The 16104-nt window shown below is 35.5% G+C and overlaps 2 protein-coding genes across 10 annotated transcripts; both read left to right on the top strand.

Annotated features, from left to right (window-relative positions):
- Nucleotides 1-332: 332 nt before the first annotated feature.
- Nucleotides 333-7811, top strand: LOC132312077 (uncharacterized). Of its 8 annotated transcripts, none has more exons than XM_059810319.1 (5): nt 333-415; nt 1075-1323; nt 2152-2677; nt 2760-2822; nt 4551-5011. In XM_059810319.1, exons 3-5 carry the CDS (start codon nt 2609-2611, stop codon nt 4728-4730), a joined length of 312 nt encoding a protein of 103 aa, XP_059666302.1. In that variant the 5' UTR covers nt 333-415; nt 1075-1323; nt 2152-2608; the 3' UTR covers nt 4731-5011. The 8 variants fall into 8 exon arrangements, 1 of the variants encoding a protein (XP_059666302.1); XR_009483178.1 differs by lacking the exon at nt 4551-5011 and adding an exon at nt 7791-7811 and having other exon boundaries at nt 334-415; XR_009483179.1 differs by lacking the exon at nt 4551-5011 and adding an exon at nt 7668-7686 and having other exon boundaries at nt 334-415.
- Nucleotides 7812-10483: 2672 nt separating this feature from the next.
- LOC132312076 (ribulose bisphosphate carboxylase/oxygenase activase, chloroplastic-like) lies at nt 10484-14068 on the top strand. 2 transcript variants are annotated; one of them, XM_059810317.1, is made up of 7 exons: nt 10484-10638; nt 11460-11791; nt 11877-11982; nt 12365-12450; nt 12624-13096; nt 13321-13602; nt 13741-14068. In XM_059810317.1, the coding sequence occupies exons 1-7, from the start codon at nt 10594-10596 to the stop codon at nt 13854-13856; spliced, it is 1440 nt and encodes a 479-aa protein (XP_059666300.1). In that variant the 5' UTR covers nt 10484-10593; the 3' UTR covers nt 13857-14068. The 2 variants fall into 2 exon arrangements, with proteins under 2 accessions (XP_059666300.1, XP_059666301.1); XM_059810318.1 differs by having other exon boundaries at nt 13321-13637.
- The last annotated feature ends 2036 nt before the right edge of the window (nt 14069-16104 follow it).

The following is a 16104-nucleotide window of genomic DNA, read 5'->3' as shown; positions in this document are numbered from 1 at the left end:
TTTTTTTCTTCTTCTTATATATTAAGGTGTTATTGGAAGAGAAAAGATTTTTTTTTTGAAATTTTATATCTTAAAAATAATATCATGTAAATTGCCCATGATTAAATTTGTTACAAAATAGTGCCTTATTTGATTATTTTTCAAACTTAACCAAAAAAATGACTATATTTGTCCAAAATTTAAGCATTAGGAGTTTTTCTCCCCCATTATTTTTTTAGCACGTCATATTCAAATAATTAAAAAAAAAAAAATTGTAGAACGAAAATCAAATGCTCCGTAAAAAATCTCTCCGGGGATATTTTGTCCTATAATATCATTTCGTCCACTCGTTTAGGACCTGTTTATATACTGCAACCAGAGACTCTCTCTCTCTAGCCAGCAACGATCGTCAATGTTTTGCCATCGTTTCATCCAGGTCTTTCTAGCTCCTTACTTTCTCTCCTTTCACATCTTTGTTTTAAGCACACACGGGGATATTTATATATATACACACACATTGTCACACACATACACTCATAAATATTACATATATAGACGTAAACACACTCGTATTCTTCGCTGCCCTTTACTTGAATGAGAGATTGGGGAAATCCCATTTGGGTAAAACCTTATGCTATTAACTTTCCGAAGAGTGTAACTTTGGTTGCATTTTGCAATCAGTATAACCAGCTTTGATTCCTCCGAGTTTACAAAGACAATTAAGTTATTGAAAACGTTGATGTGATTTGTTTGGTTGCTGAGAAACTGTGGGATAGGATTCCTTGACTCTCTTTTTAATTCAACTATTTGGCTTAGTTCAGCTGAGAGATGAGTTTTTTTTTTTTTTTTTTTGGTGTGTGTTTGTGCATGAAACGATGCAAAACATAAGCTTTATCATCTTGTTTGACCAGTTTTATCTGCAAACCAACGCAGGGTTGGTAATTGAAAGTGATTTTTAGCTGTTATTTTTTTTCCCCGGTAATTAAAATTGTTAGGCTAATTATCCCCAAAAAATAATTGTAAATGGTGATTTTCAACATTTTATTTGTGTAACTAGATATTGAAATTTACATTTTTGGCTCTTTTTCTTAAAAGGCTGAGGCAATGGTTGCTGCTTGGATAAGTATGGCAGCAGAAATTTTACAAGTATGTTCCTTCAATGGGCTCTATATTTTTCCATATTATTTTTAATGAAAAATTAGGGGTACTGGTTCAGTAATACTATTCTTTACTTTGCTTCCATGGTGACAAGGTTCTTGAAGGCAAATTTTATTTCTGCCAAGAACTTCATCAAGTTGGGGAAATTGTTTGCTTTGGGGCACACTTCATGCTCAAACCCTATCAGTGAGTTTTTTTTATAGGGATACTGTATCGAGATTTTCACTGTTAAGAAGTGTTGTAGTTGTGGGGGCATAAGTAATTCAGTAGATGATATAAGTGAGACTCAAATTTCTGTTGAAAAGGTTCTAAATATTTACTGCATCCCATTAATTCAGGAAGTTGCAGCTGCTGAACTTCTGAAGGGGTTCAGGAGAAAATTTCAAATCGCATAGATGGTTTAAAAACTGAACTGTGTTTCAATATTGGGCTTGAATAGGGGCTTTCAAGTGAAAAGCTCTTGGTCCTTAATTGGCTTCTAAGACAAACCTATGAGCCCAATAATTTGGGGACTAAGAGCTTTCTTGATAAAGAAAGGAATGACCCGAGTGTGTTTATAAAGAAAGCTCTTAGTCCCCAAGTGTACATTGAAACAAGTGTATTTCCAGAGGCATTTCCCTTCACTCCAGGCATTGTCCTTTTGGTTTTGAAATAGCAGCCAAGTTCAAAATTCCTCTGGAAGTTCTCTTGTTTCAAAGGATGTAAACTTGGCTGCTATTTCAAAACCAAATGTTGCCTTGACTTCAGAGGAAGGCAGCAATGGGGACAGAGAAATGTCTGTGGTTTTTTGTGTAGCTGGTTTTGGACCGTGGAATGTTACAATGACATACCTTCTTAATGAAGCCATCTCTTTGCATGAATTCCGCGGGATTGTGTTTGTCTGAGGTTTTTCTTGTGCTTGATTCTGGAAATGGGTGGTTGTCTTTTTTATACTGTTCAATCAGCCTCTTCTAAATTTATTTCAAGAATTTTATGAGTGGATAGACACTTATATAGTCTTGGTGATTGCAACAGATGCCAACTTATGGCTCTATTGGGTGGGTTGCAGGCCCTCAAGTTGGAGGTATGCTCAGTGTTAGTAGGGACCTATCACACCTAAGGTTTATTTGCAATGAATCAGAACAGTTTGAATGCCGCTGCACAAGTGTGACAGTTAAGTATTTTCCAACTATAATGTTCAAAGGAATGGAGGGTAGTAGGTTGGATGTGTGAGGCCCTCGTGGTGAGGGAATAACATTTTTCTCTAAAGATGGAGTTCTGGATCGTATGTTTGAATCAAACTTGGCACCACTAAGATATTGTGACTATAATGAGAGAGCAACCGAAATTTACCCTTTCAATTGCAATGACTCTCCCTTGGGGGTGGCAGAAATTTTTCTCCAGATGGCAGACATCTTACCATGATGCCAACCAGAGCGTTGCTTCTTGATGTGGCAATTCCCTTGGCAACCGAAGCACTGGAATATCAAATATGGACAAGAAAGGCCCTATTCCATGGTTGCAGATGTTTTTAAATGCCAGAGTGGTGCACTTTAAAAAGGTTTGTTGCATTGCCATTAATTTTAATGACTGTTATGCTTGACAGCCAACTGCTCATGTAACCTCTTGTTTCTAATGAACAGAAGTCCGATAGCTTGAGAGGCATGGTTCTTCTATTACTGGGGAGGCTCAGAAGGCTGTTGAAGGTAAGATGTTGACCCAGTTTTGCAGTTTTAGCTTTATTGAGGCCTCCATTGCTTGAAAGCTTTTGAAGGCGAGGCTGTGTATTTGTGTCATCCTTAATTTATTTGCCATGAATACAGACAATATTTTTATTTCAAGTCCCATTTCGTTCTCTTCATATATGTTTTTTTTTTTTCTCCCTTTCTGTAACTCAATGCACTACATACGAAGAACTTTTATACTTCTATACAGATTGTCTTAATTACTCTTGTTCTTTGACAGTTTGATCGGAATAAGGTGTTAGTTTAGAGGCGATCAATACTAATGCATGGTGAATTGTTAATATGAGCATAATCTGATCCATAATGAGTAAAATGTCTACCTGAGAAGGCATATCATGTAGTAGTCTAATCAATCCATATATAAATCATTAACCATCCATTTGAAAGGAAGTCATATAGTTAATTTATGGAAGTAATCAAATATAATACTAGATAACACTATGATTTCTTGTACAATGAGCTTGTTTTGCTGAAACGTAGCATAGTTTTTGAGACATGGTTGATCAATAGATATACAGAATGATAAATAATAACAAAAACTGAGATTTCCCATACAATGGATTTTACTTTGCCGGGGTATTTTTTTGACATTATTGATCAATAATTAATTTATATTTTTACTTTAGTAAGTAAATTATATGCAAAGAAGACCTTTTAAGTGCGCCGGTTAGGAAAAGTGACATAGTCCACATTGAGGGTGATAATAGGGGAAGACGAAGACCAAAGTTAACTTGGGGAGATTAGTAAAGAAAAATATGATAGTATGTGGATTGACTGAAGCTATGGTCTTAAATAGAGCGGAATGGAAACATAGAATTCATGTAGCCGATGTTGTTGTTGTTGTAAATTATATATATGTATTTTTTTATGCTTGTATGTATTTGCCTTCTACTGTCTTAATTGATCATAATTTAATGCATGGGAGAAGTCAGAACTTTTAAAAGACAAGGATGATTATATCAAAAGTTAAATCTAGCATATGCCACAAAGGCTACATATCTGGAAGAAGGGCGGGGGGTTGGGGAATACCATGTTCATCTACATAGCACAAAACTTGTTTCTGTCTGGAAACAGAAGAGACCTTATATTACATAAGCTTGTCCTGCTACAAAAGCTAATCCCTATGCCAGCTTCGACATCTTCATATAAAGATGTTGCTTCCGTTGTCCGTCGAAGGAAAGCTCAGAAGAATATCTTGATCTATTGCTTCTAAGAGTCTCTCCCAGGGGTTTGAATCATGAGAGAGAAAGGTTTTGTCCTCCCATCCATTTACAGAAGGGAACTGTATGGTCATTAGGCTATCAAAAGCCTGGTTTGCTGTTGTATTTCCTGTATGGGGAAATAATGGAGTTTGTTGATTCAGATAATTTTGTATGTTAATGTCATTAAGCTGAGAAGGGTATTGTAACCCATTATTCAGATTATTAGTTGCTGGAAGGCTTCCACAACTAGAAACATCAACAGCGAGATTGGCCATCTGATTCCCGAGAATTTCTATCTCCTCTTGTAGGCTTGCCACCTGCAAGGTATAGGAGCCATCAAGGAAGACATTCAAATTTTATTGAGATTGAACAGGTGATGAGAGATTATAGCATGAAACCTGTTGTTGGAGTGCTAGGATATGAGCAACACAACCATATATAGGATCCCGCATACGAGCCAATGCTTCATAAGATATTGTTATTGCAGCTTCACTTCGGTGTTGCATGGGAAGGTGTGACAATAGCTTGGAGACGTTGCTTGCACCGAACACCTTATGCACTGCTGCAAAGTGGGTTGCAGCCTCATCGTAGCCGAAGTAAGGAGCAAATACACATTCGCTTGTGCACTTTCTCCTCAGAAACTTGCACGCTCCACATGAAGAGCTAAGCCCCGTCATTGACCTAAGCATTTACTTATCTGTTTCAATGGTTTACCTCTAATTCTAAAACTTGGTTTGGTTTGTTTATAAACAATTAGTTGAGATTTACTCTTTATATCTGCCACTTAAGAGGCTCAATGGTTTTTTTTACTGTGGCCAAGGGACATGGTCACTTTTGTTAAAAGGAGATTCTTTTAGGTCTCCTTTGTGGCCAACATTGTCATTATCAAATTGGGTAACCTTTCCCAATTAATGCCTTAAAAGTGTCTTATTCATTGTAATTCTTCGCAAACAGGACAAGTTGACGGGAGACCTTCTCATCATTCAATATGTTGGGCTCTAAAAGGGAGAAATAATTGCTGATGAGTATTCTAAATTATCTGTTGTCATGTAGGCAAGTACGATAGATGCTTAACCTTTTCTGTTTAGCAATTATGACAAGTTCATCTTGCCAGCACTAGAATAATTGTAATAGAAATTAAATAAATCATCTTTGCACATTGAAATTCTATGGTAGATGAAAGCTAAAATTAATTGATACTTTATGGAAGTACTTGTTGATTTGGCTACTAGCATCTTGGCTTATTACAATGCATGTTGATGCGTCACTGCATTCTGTAATTAATATTCTGTTTTATGTGGGAATATTACTGTAAACCCCACTTAAATTAACGTGTGCGATGCAGATCATCCTCCCCAGTTCGATCCACTTTATGCACAGTCACATCTTCTGTAAGAACCATGAATTATTAGGTCTTTGCTCAGCATCTTTACATAAAATCATTGCTATTAGTAATCATTGTGCCAGAAATTGAATGGATAAGATTATGTAGTGCTTGTTGCACATGTTTTGTAAGTAATCATATGACATGCCAGTAAATTTTGAACTGTAAAACCTTATAGGCTGTGTTTTATATGCAAGTTTCGTAGATTAGGGATTGGATGTAGAGTGCATGACTCATAACTGCGCTTTGTCTGTACGTGTTCATTCTCTATGATTATGCATATTTTAACTAGAAAAAATTTAATTAGGGTTGGGCTGTTTGCCACTTTATATTGAGTCAGTGGTGATGACCATGGACCCCCTCCTTGTCTTCCCTTGCATTCATTTTCGTCTCGATACCAAGAGAGAGTGTGACAGTAGCTATCAGGCACAGTTGAAAGTTGTTTAAACTATTGGTTATTGATGCTTCAAAGCTCCAGAAATAAAGAAAGAGAGAGAAAGATGGGGGACAAAATGCCATTTTCGCATTACTTTCCGTCTATTTGAATGCGTAAAGTTGTAAAGTTTTTGATTGTGATTTAAATATATGCATGAGAATGGAAGAATGTGTTATGGGGATGGTGGAGAGGAGACTATACACTTTCGAGTTAAACGATGAAAGTGTCTTTCTCTATCATGCATTAATGATGCCTTCTCCACATATGCTATGGTAGGCTGTCTCGGTAGCTCACGCACGTGTCCTGCTCTTATTGTAGTTTGTGTTGATCCTAGGAGAGTGTAGCATGGTTCGTTGTATCAGCCATGACCATTTTTCAAGGGTTCGATATCGTTATACACTTTCATAACCCGGCCGGTTCGGTCAGTTTATATCAATATTCCTTTGAGTCCGTTATACCGTGATCGTGATAGATACCGCGACTACAACCATGATTTGTAGATGAACCTTATGCAATTGTTTTTTTCCAGGATAACTATGTTCACACAGGTGAAATAGTCAAGGTAGCAGATTATTGTTGGTATTTGGTATGCCTAACTTTGAATTTTACTGCCTCTTGAAATGAGGATGGTTGATTTTTGTGTAAAACATATGACGACCCCCCAACCCACTTCCATTTGTCCTTTATTGTGGTGGAACCTGACATTAACCCTCCTGAAGTGCTAATCCCCAACACAAATCCCTTCATCTACAATTGATCCATCATCTTTGCTTTAATTTCATATAGATGGGTCGGTCGTATCCCATACAGATAGATTGGTTACATAATTTTTGTTTTTTTTTTTTACGTTCTTTCTTATTATATACCATGTCTTTTCTTAGATCGTTCTTTATTGCTTCATCCTAGGAAGTTCTGGTCGATCTCTTTGTCGTTTATTTTTTAAGCAAACAACTCTCTCTCTTGTAATCGGTGCATCATTTGGTCCATGTTGAGTGTAACCGCACCACAAAAATTGTAATTCTATCCAAATTCGAGCTTGTCAATTGGAAATTTTATCAACAGTCAACAAGAAAATAGACTAAGATGGTGGCCAATAAACACTTTTTATGCTCCAGTGAGAAGCAAGTGAGCAACAATGTTCCAAGACGGAGGTTTTGTAGGGATGATGAAAAAGGCTTGGGGAAAAAAAATTAATGGGTTGAGATGGTATGAAGTGCTATTAAACAGAAACATATAACTAAAAGTAATGTAAAAGACATGCAAAGCGAACGGTTACCGAAGAACAAAATAATATATATATATTTTTTTCCCTGACAATTTAAAGACTCAAATAACAAAACAAGAGTGTGTCATTTGCTTTTGGTCGAAGCTTTTTATAGGTAGGTGAGAACTCTTTTTCGTTTCTTTTTCTTTTTATTTTTTATTTTTAATACATGTACTCATTTTCTTTTGTTTTCTTTTTCTTAATTTAAATGACAAAAATACCCTTGATACCTATTATCTTGTTTATTAGTTAGGGATATTTATGTTATTCATATTAAAAGTCGAGTAGCTTCATATTACGAGTCTAAAATTATATGTTTTTATTTTTTTATAATCATTTAATGTTCTTAAATAAAATTAATAATCCCAAAATATACTTATTGTAAAAATGTCTTTTCAGGAGAAAAAGTGATTTTGTCTCCCTTTTTATTTTTAACACATCAGAATGGATAAAATTTACTTTTTGATCATTTGATTATGGTACTTTTTGATCATTGATTATTATACTGTAATTTCTGCAGTTCGATCGTTGAAGTTCAAGTTAGCTTTTAAGCAGACTAGACAATTATTTTGGATATTCTCTGTTTATTCTTCGTCTATCTTCTTGTACATTATTTGCTTTTTATATAGATTTTCATCTTTAGATGATAATTGATTGCGGAAGGGATGGCCATTTTGGAGGTTCCATGTTTTCAAGAATAACTGAGGCTGTGATTTGCCTGGATCGTAGTCGTCCGTGTGCTCGCGTATGTACAACACGGGTTTCTATGATGTGTTTAGTACACCGAACACATCAAATACCTGCTCCTTGTAGAAGGGATCTTCAGTAATGTATTGTTAGTGCAATGCACTATATTGTAATACAATAATTTGATGACAAAATACAACACTATAAAATAAGGGACAAAATTATAGTTGTTGCATAAGTTGTGTAAAATTATTTCTTAAGCAATATAAAGTGAAAAAATTGACACAGAATAGAGACAGAGCAGAATAGGATTCGGATTTGTATAGCAAAGATGGAAGTTGTCTTAAACAGAGCATTACTAAATAATTCATTATTTAGTGCTTAATTAATTCAATTTCCCTCAATGTAGAGTATTAGGAGGGACTAGGGATGTCAATTTGACCCAACCATTACCCGTTCCATCATGTATCTTTATTTCATTAGTATATATATTTTTCATTAAAAATTCTCGTAGTTTTTTTTTTTTTTTAGGGTATGGTAGAAACCCTATGAGCATTATTATTTTATCTATATAACAATATTAAAGTAATAAATGAATTTGATTATAAGGAAAGTTGCAATAATAAAGAACTGAAAATGAGGGAAAAAAAATAATAAATTTATTTCAAAAATAAATAGATTATGGTCTTAAAGGGGATGGGGCGGGGTGGGTACCCACAGGGATAAAAATGTTAAACGAGGGCAGAGATGGAGTGGAAAGTCCCTTCGTTTTTGTGGTTTTGGACTGGGACAGGGGATGGTACACCTGCCCAAACTCGCCCCCGTTGCCATTCCTAAGAGGGACAAACTCGTAGAGATCTAAAATTTTCACATTATTTACATAAAGTAACTAAGTAACCTATCTTCTTAAAGTGAACCAATTTTTTCATAGTTCTACCCTTCAATGCAATTTTATTTCCATGTGAACTTAATGTGTGTTGCGCAATTCGGAATGAATGTATGGATGTTTGTATTAAAATTAACTTAAGGTGGTGAATATGTTTTATTTGATTTTTTATTTAATTTTTATTTATTTTAATTTTACTGAAATTAAATAAAAATTAAATTCACAAAACAACAATAAAGTGCAAGTTGAACAAATAAAGTTTTAGAAATGATATCGAGATTTTTAGCGAAGAAACCCCGATTGGAAGAATATACCAATCATTTTGGAAAAAATCTTGAGGATTTATGTTGTCTCTACTATATTTGAAGTAAAGTAAAGCTAACTTTGATTCAGACTTACATCCTATCGTTTTACGAAAAAATTAATTGCTAACAATCTTTGGCCTTGCGACTTTCCTATCCAACAGTTCTTGACCTTAGGTTTATTCTTGATCTTTGTAGAAGGATCGCTGGTGGATTAACCTATATTCTACGAATTTTTTGATCCCTTCAAAGTGTGACCGCTCCATCCCTTTTCTTCAAATCAGAAGATAAAACGAAATTCTGCTTTTTAATAAAGAGAGAAAGAGAGTTTATATGGAATTAAAGAGTCCTACAAGTTTGGGTAAATAAGGAAACTAAAAAGTTACAAAAATTGAATTTTTGCACATTCAGAAAAATGCCTACGGTTCGACTTCAAAGTGCATTCGGTTGGAAAGTGCAACTGGTTCCACGTGGAAAAGCAACAGGTTCCAAAAATCTAGAGAGTTGTTTTTGCTCAAAAAATGCAACCAGTTCTAAGGTGAGGTATAACCGGCTGGACTTTGCTAAATACTATATTTCCAATCTAAGCTCTCATAACCAACTTAAAAAAAACTCACTAGTGTTCCTCACTCACATACCTGTTCTAAATGATGTTCTTGTTGATCTGAAGTATGCTTGAACATTGCAATATTTGTAGTTTCGTTTCTCAAGACTCATAAATAAATAGAAAATTATAACTCGATCAGACACGTTTTGATACTAAAATTTGTCAATTACAAAATTTTTATGTCACACTTAAAAGAAGATATTAATTATACCTAGTTGGTTCACCATTTTTTCTACATTAGAGAAAAGAATTCCAAATCAAATTTTTTTTTTTTTTTCCAATAAGTATGCAAATCCAAATATGACGAAAAAAGTCATAATATTATACAACAGTGCTCATTTCAAAGAATGAAAGGGGTGTGGCGTAATTGCCAGTGATATGGCATGTGGTGTTGGGGCCTTTGGCCCAAGTTCAAATCCGCACCCCCATCAACGTGCTAACAAGCTAGCATACCGACTTTCTTGCCTTGCCAAAATAAAAAAAATAAAAAAAGAATAAAAAAAAATAATAATTACAAACTTTTGAAAAGTCAATTGTTTTATCTCATATTTTTTATTTTTATTTTTTTGTGGTTTCAAGAGATTCCATTATTTTCTATTCACGACAAATTTAGAACTGAATAAGTTTTGTGGCAACAAAAATTATTTGAATTTAAGTGAATAAGTTTTGTGGCAACAAAAAAAAAGACCTGAATTTAAGTGGAGAAGAGCAGAGGTTAAACATAAACCACATGGACCAATGAGGACTCCATTAAAAGCAACCAGCGTTTGCCACGTGGCAGGCGCGTAATCTTGATTGTGTGGCCGTTAAGAATTGAGAGCCAATCTCTCAAATACTTCTTCTACTATAAGTTCTCTCACTCTCTCCCCTCCTCTCTCCTCAACACACCAACAGCATCCTCTCAATCCACCCACTTCTCTCTCCACTCTCGCTCTAGATCACAGCCCTTGGCTTCTAAAATCCAATGGCTGCCGCGGTTTCAACCGTTGGAGCTGTCAACAGAGCACTGGTACCCTCTTTCCCTCCTGTTTTAGGCCTAACTTATCTTTCTTTGTTTTCAAATTCCTTTTATTATATAATATTTCTTATTTTCCTAGTGTTTTATAGTTTTATGTCATGTCTTTCAATTATCAATTGTATATGCTTGTTTGTTATGTATATATATTGGATTGTCTCAATTACTTTAGAAAATAGTGCTACAATTCATTTGTTTGGCACTACTTTGACAACATATGTTAAGGAAAAAATGATCTAAATTTCAGATAAAACACCTTTTTATTAGCTATATGGAAATTGTTTATTGCTTGCAGAATCGTGCAGTTGAAAACTCTTTTCAAAGAAGAAAACCAAATAGTTCCATTTGTTATTTGTGTTTCACGGTAATTACTTGAATATTGGATGGCTAAGCTAAAGTTTGGGGATTGAATTAAACTCACATAACAAGGAATTTTATGTAGTTTTTCTTATAACTCTGCCATTTTCATGCTAATTTGTTCAAATGTTTCACATAACAGTCTCATGCATTAGTGTAAAATTTTGCGTACATCGATCTTTATGAGCATGAATCCAATAATAATTCATCAAAGTAGCTCCTTTGTGTAACTTAATGTAAGGGTAACCCAAACAATTCAAAATAAATTTTATTTTATTATTATTATTATTTATTTCCCCCAAAATTTAGCAAACGCACATGCACCCACAATATTTGCCCTAGCAGCGAAGTTTGAAATAATATAAGGTGGTGGTTGTTTATAGTTTGTCGGTGATTTAGTTACTTAGCTGCAGCTCAATAGTATAATTAGAGTAAAAGGGTGGTTTTGTTTGATGCAGCTGAACCTGAATGGCTCTGGTTCTGGATCCCCAGTTCCAAGCTCAGCCTTCTTGGGTGGCAGCTTGAAGAAGCTAAGCTCCAGAACTACCAGCCCCAAGGTTCCATCAGGAACCTTCAAGGTTGTTGCTGAGACTGAAGAGAAGAAACAGACCGAGAAGAAACAGACCGACAAGGACAGATGGAAAGGCCTTGCCTTTGACACTTCCGACGACCAACAGGACATCACAAGAGGAAAGGGTATGGTGGATTCGCTTTTCCAAGCTCCCACGGGAGCTGGAACTCACCATGCAATCATGAGCTCTTACGATTACATCAGCACCGGACTTCGTCAGTAAGGATTAAATGGTGCTTGCTTACAATTGTATGTATGTTATGAAGAATTTGTTTTTGATCATAAGCTGGTATTGATGCCTTAGGTACAACTTGGACAACAATATGGATGGTTTCTACATTGCTCCGGCTTTCATGGACAAGCTTGTTGTTCACATCAGTAAGAACTTCATGACCTTGCCCAACATCAAGGTATTGTTAATTTAAGTAGGTTTTCTAAGAGTAATGCTATACGTTGTTAATAGTCATTTACTCTAAAAGCTTAAGCTATTAGAGCCACCTTTGGCTCTGATACCATGTTAACTATCATTTACTTTATAAGTTTAAATTGTTAGAGAGGGTGTGACTTTAATATTTATATCCTCTAATATATAGAACAAATTTTCATGATAGATTCACATCAAGAATATTGTCAATCTATTCAACTAATATAATCAAACTATATCCGGTTTTGTGGATTGAAGGGTGACTCAGAGATTAGTCTCTCACTTAGTTTTATCATTTACTTTCATAAAACATGTAATTATACAATTATACCACAATAATCCGGATTGACTAAGCAATTTCGTTACAGGTTCCACTCATCTTGGGTATTTGGGGGGGAAAAGGTCAGGGTAAATCTTTCCAGTGTGAGCTTGTGTTTGCCAAGATGGGAATCAGGTGAGTTCATGATTCACCAAGCCTATTTCATTTTGAAATAAAAGTGCTTCTTGAAGAGAGTAATTGATGACTTGGATAATTTGTTCTTATTTTAAATCTAAAAAGCTTCAATGACAATGTCTTGTTCCTCTTTATTGAGATTATGTTATGATGTTTTGATGTTGTTGTTTCAGCCCTATCATGATGAGTGCTGGAGAGTTGGAGAGTGGCAATGCAGGAGAGCCCGCGAAGCTGATCAGGCAAAGGTATCGTGAAGCAGCTGATATAATCAGGAAGGGGAAGATGTGCTGCCTCTTCATCAATGATCTTGATGCAGGAGCTGGTCGGATGGGTGGAACTACGCAGTACACGGTCAACAACCAAATGGTTAATGCCACCCTCATGAATATAGCCGACAACCCAACTAATGTCCAGCTCCCCGGTATGTATAACAAGGAGGACAATGCCCGTGTCCCCATCATTGTCACTGGTAATGACTTCTCAACACTGTATGCTCCCCTCATCCGTGATGGTCGTATGGAGAAGTTCTACTGGGCACCTACTCGTGAAGATCGTATTGGTGTCTGCACTGGCATCTTCCGTACTGACAATGTCCCTGAAGAAGACGTTGTCAAGATTGTTGACACCTTCCCTGGTCAATCCATTGGTAAGTTTTTCTTGGGAAAAGCTTTTTCTAGTTATCCTGATAATTAAAATTGAGACACTCGTTGGATCAAAATAATGCCACATGTGAGGAGACCTGTTGAAGGATTTAATTATTATAGTTACACACTCTCTAACAGCTTAAGCTTTTAGAGTAGATGGTTGTCCCCAATTCCTGAGTTTGACACATTGGTAAGGATCAATAACATTATGTGACAATATTTGCAGATTTCTTTGGTGCTTTGAGGGCAAGAGTTTATGATGATGAGGTGAGGAAGTGGATTTCGGGTGTTGGGGTTGACGGCGTTGGGAAGAAGCTTGTGAACTCAAAGGAGGGACCCCCAACCTTCGAGCAGCCAAAGATGACACTCGAGAAGCTCCTCGAGTACGGAAACATGCTTGTCCAAGAGCAGGAGAATGTGAAGAGAGTCCAATTGGCTGACAAGTACTTGAGTGAGGCCGCGCTTGGAGAAGCTAACGAGGATTCTATTAAGAGAGGAACTTTCTATGGTTAGCACCCTTGATCCTAGAGGCCTTGACGGGAGGTTTGCATCTAGCTAGCTTCTTGCAAACTTGGGGTGCATTGGACTTGAACAAAGAGTTATTCGGAATTTTGTTTGTTTGTTGTTGTGGTTGTGTTTTTTGCAGGCAAAGCAGCCCAGCAAGTTAATTTTCCAGTTCCTGAAGGTTGTACCGATCAAAATGCAGCGAACTATGATCCGACGGCTAGGAGTGATGATGGAAGCTGCTTGTACACATTCTAGGCCTTTTTTCTAGGTATCTCTTAGAAATGTACTTTCTAAGGATGTAAGGCAAATTAATACAGTAAGACTGTTGCCTCAGTTTGCATAGATGAGTTTCCTGTAATTTTTGTGTTGTAATGTACACTGGGTTTATTCTCGAAAGTTGGCTATTCTTATTAGTACCAACTCAAGTTAGTGTGTTCCTCCATCAAGCAGGGACTTTGCTTCTTTAAGGGTTACTCTCTCACATGATTATCGTATAAACAGACAGATCTTAGAACTTGCACATGTGAGACTCACACGTGTATGAGCTGAAATCCGTCTAATGCGGTGCAACACATACAACTCACCACAGAAGATCCCAATTCGTGACATTAAACCTCACAAGCTGCAAGTTTTTTCTTTAGTTTCACACGTGACATTCCCAAGTTTCTGTTTAGTTTTTTTCTTTAAACATGTGAGGAGACCACATGTTTTTTCTCCTCACAAGTCCAACTTCAATGTCACGAAAAAACTTGGGATATGAATTCCCATGTGACATTCCCCAAACATGTGGAAAAAAGAAACTAAAGAAACATTTTAAGGGAAGATAATGTTTAAGGGAAGATTATACCACCTTTTAGTCATTAAAAAGAAACTAAAATGACTAAATTTTAATAAAAGGTATTTTGGTAAAGAAACTAAAAGGTGGTATAATCTTCCCTTAAACATTATCCAAAAAAGGTGGTAAAATGACTTTGCAAAACTTTTTTAAGAGAAACATGTTATTGAATATATATATATATATATATATATATATATATATATATATATATATATATTAGTTGTAAAATTACAAAATTGCCCATATCCTTCTGAACAAGTAATGGACCTTATAGTTACGTGGCATAGTAACGATATCGACCCTTCTGCAATTTTATGATTGATATATTTTCTTGGAAAAAAAAAAATGACATATTTTCTCTTAAAATGGGGAAACAAAAAGATGCAATTTGTTTAATACTTCCCTAATTCAATGAGATAATTTATGTGCCACAAAACAAGAGTAAAGAAAAGTTAAGTGCAATCAAGCCTAATTTCTAACTAGATGAAAAGTTAAATGCTGATTGACCTTAGTCAAACTCAATCTATTTTATGTATTTGTGTGATCAAACTGTCTCAAATCTTATAGTAGGAGTCAAAATATGAATAAAGGGTGGTCCATCCAATAAAATATGCATATGCTCAGAGTTTTGCACAAGTAGATGTCATTGCAGAGTTGTTCATAGACAAGTCAAGGACAAAATGGAATCTTTCTTCTAAACCCTAAAAAATACTTGTCTAGGGTTCTCAATGCGGACTGAGTTGCTCTTCTTCACGTTTTCATCCCCTAGTTTTCAAGACCATCAACTTCATATTTTTTTATATGACCTTTATTTATTACTTATTTACTTGTGCTCAAAATTTGTTTTCATAAGAGAAATTGATTACCATGGTCAATTCAAATTAGGTAGATTTGCACCTGCTGTCTAAAGTGCCTTTAGTTGTTTATTTCAATTGTACATTATGGCAGCGTATACACTTTGGCAAGTTATTATGGCAGGTATACAATTTGGCAAGTTTATTATTTTGACATTTTTTAACATTTGGCACGCTTTTTCAACAACACTCCAAATATATTTTTTTTCGGATAGATCAGTTGACCAAAATTTTATAAAACATCAATTTTGCGCTTTCCTAGTATAAAAATATTGCCATTCTCTTGTACGAAAATTAAGGAATTACTTTTTCAACAACACTCCAAGTATTTTCTTTTCCATAGATCAGTTGACCAAATTTTAAAAAAAGGTATTTTGCGCTTTCCTAGTATAAAAATATTGGCCTTCTCTTGTATGAAAATTAAGATATTAGTGACTTTTCATACTCAAAGTTACTAACGCAAATAGATTTAAGGATAAAGTACCCTGCATGAGGTTTGAGGTAAGGCCATGCAAATGAAAGTTTGGCTATTTTTGGACAACCACACCCTCTTATAAAATTTGTCATCCAAACAGAGTTTTAAAATATGTGAAAAGTCTATTTTACCATATTTTATTAATTTTAATTATAAAATATCAAAATACTCAAATGACCAAATTACCCTCAGCACCCAATCAATCCTACAACCCTACAACCAAATTCTGGCGCTGCTGCCACACCAAAATCCACAACCACCAACACATACCTGCCCCGACAACCACCACCATCTCCACCCCTATCGATTCAGGTAACGATATGCAAATTACCTTTA

Source organism: Cornus florida, unplaced genomic scaffold, assembly GCF_030987335.1.
Source record: "Cornus florida cultivar Cherokee Brave unplaced genomic scaffold, ASM3098733v1 CherokeeBrave_3.0.0_Hap2_Chr06, whole genome shotgun sequence".
NCBI lineage: Eukaryota > Viridiplantae > Streptophyta > Magnoliopsida > Cornales > Cornaceae > Cornus > Cornus florida.
Note: the sequence above shows the minus strand (reverse complement) of the source record. Positions and strands in the feature narration are given on the sequence as shown.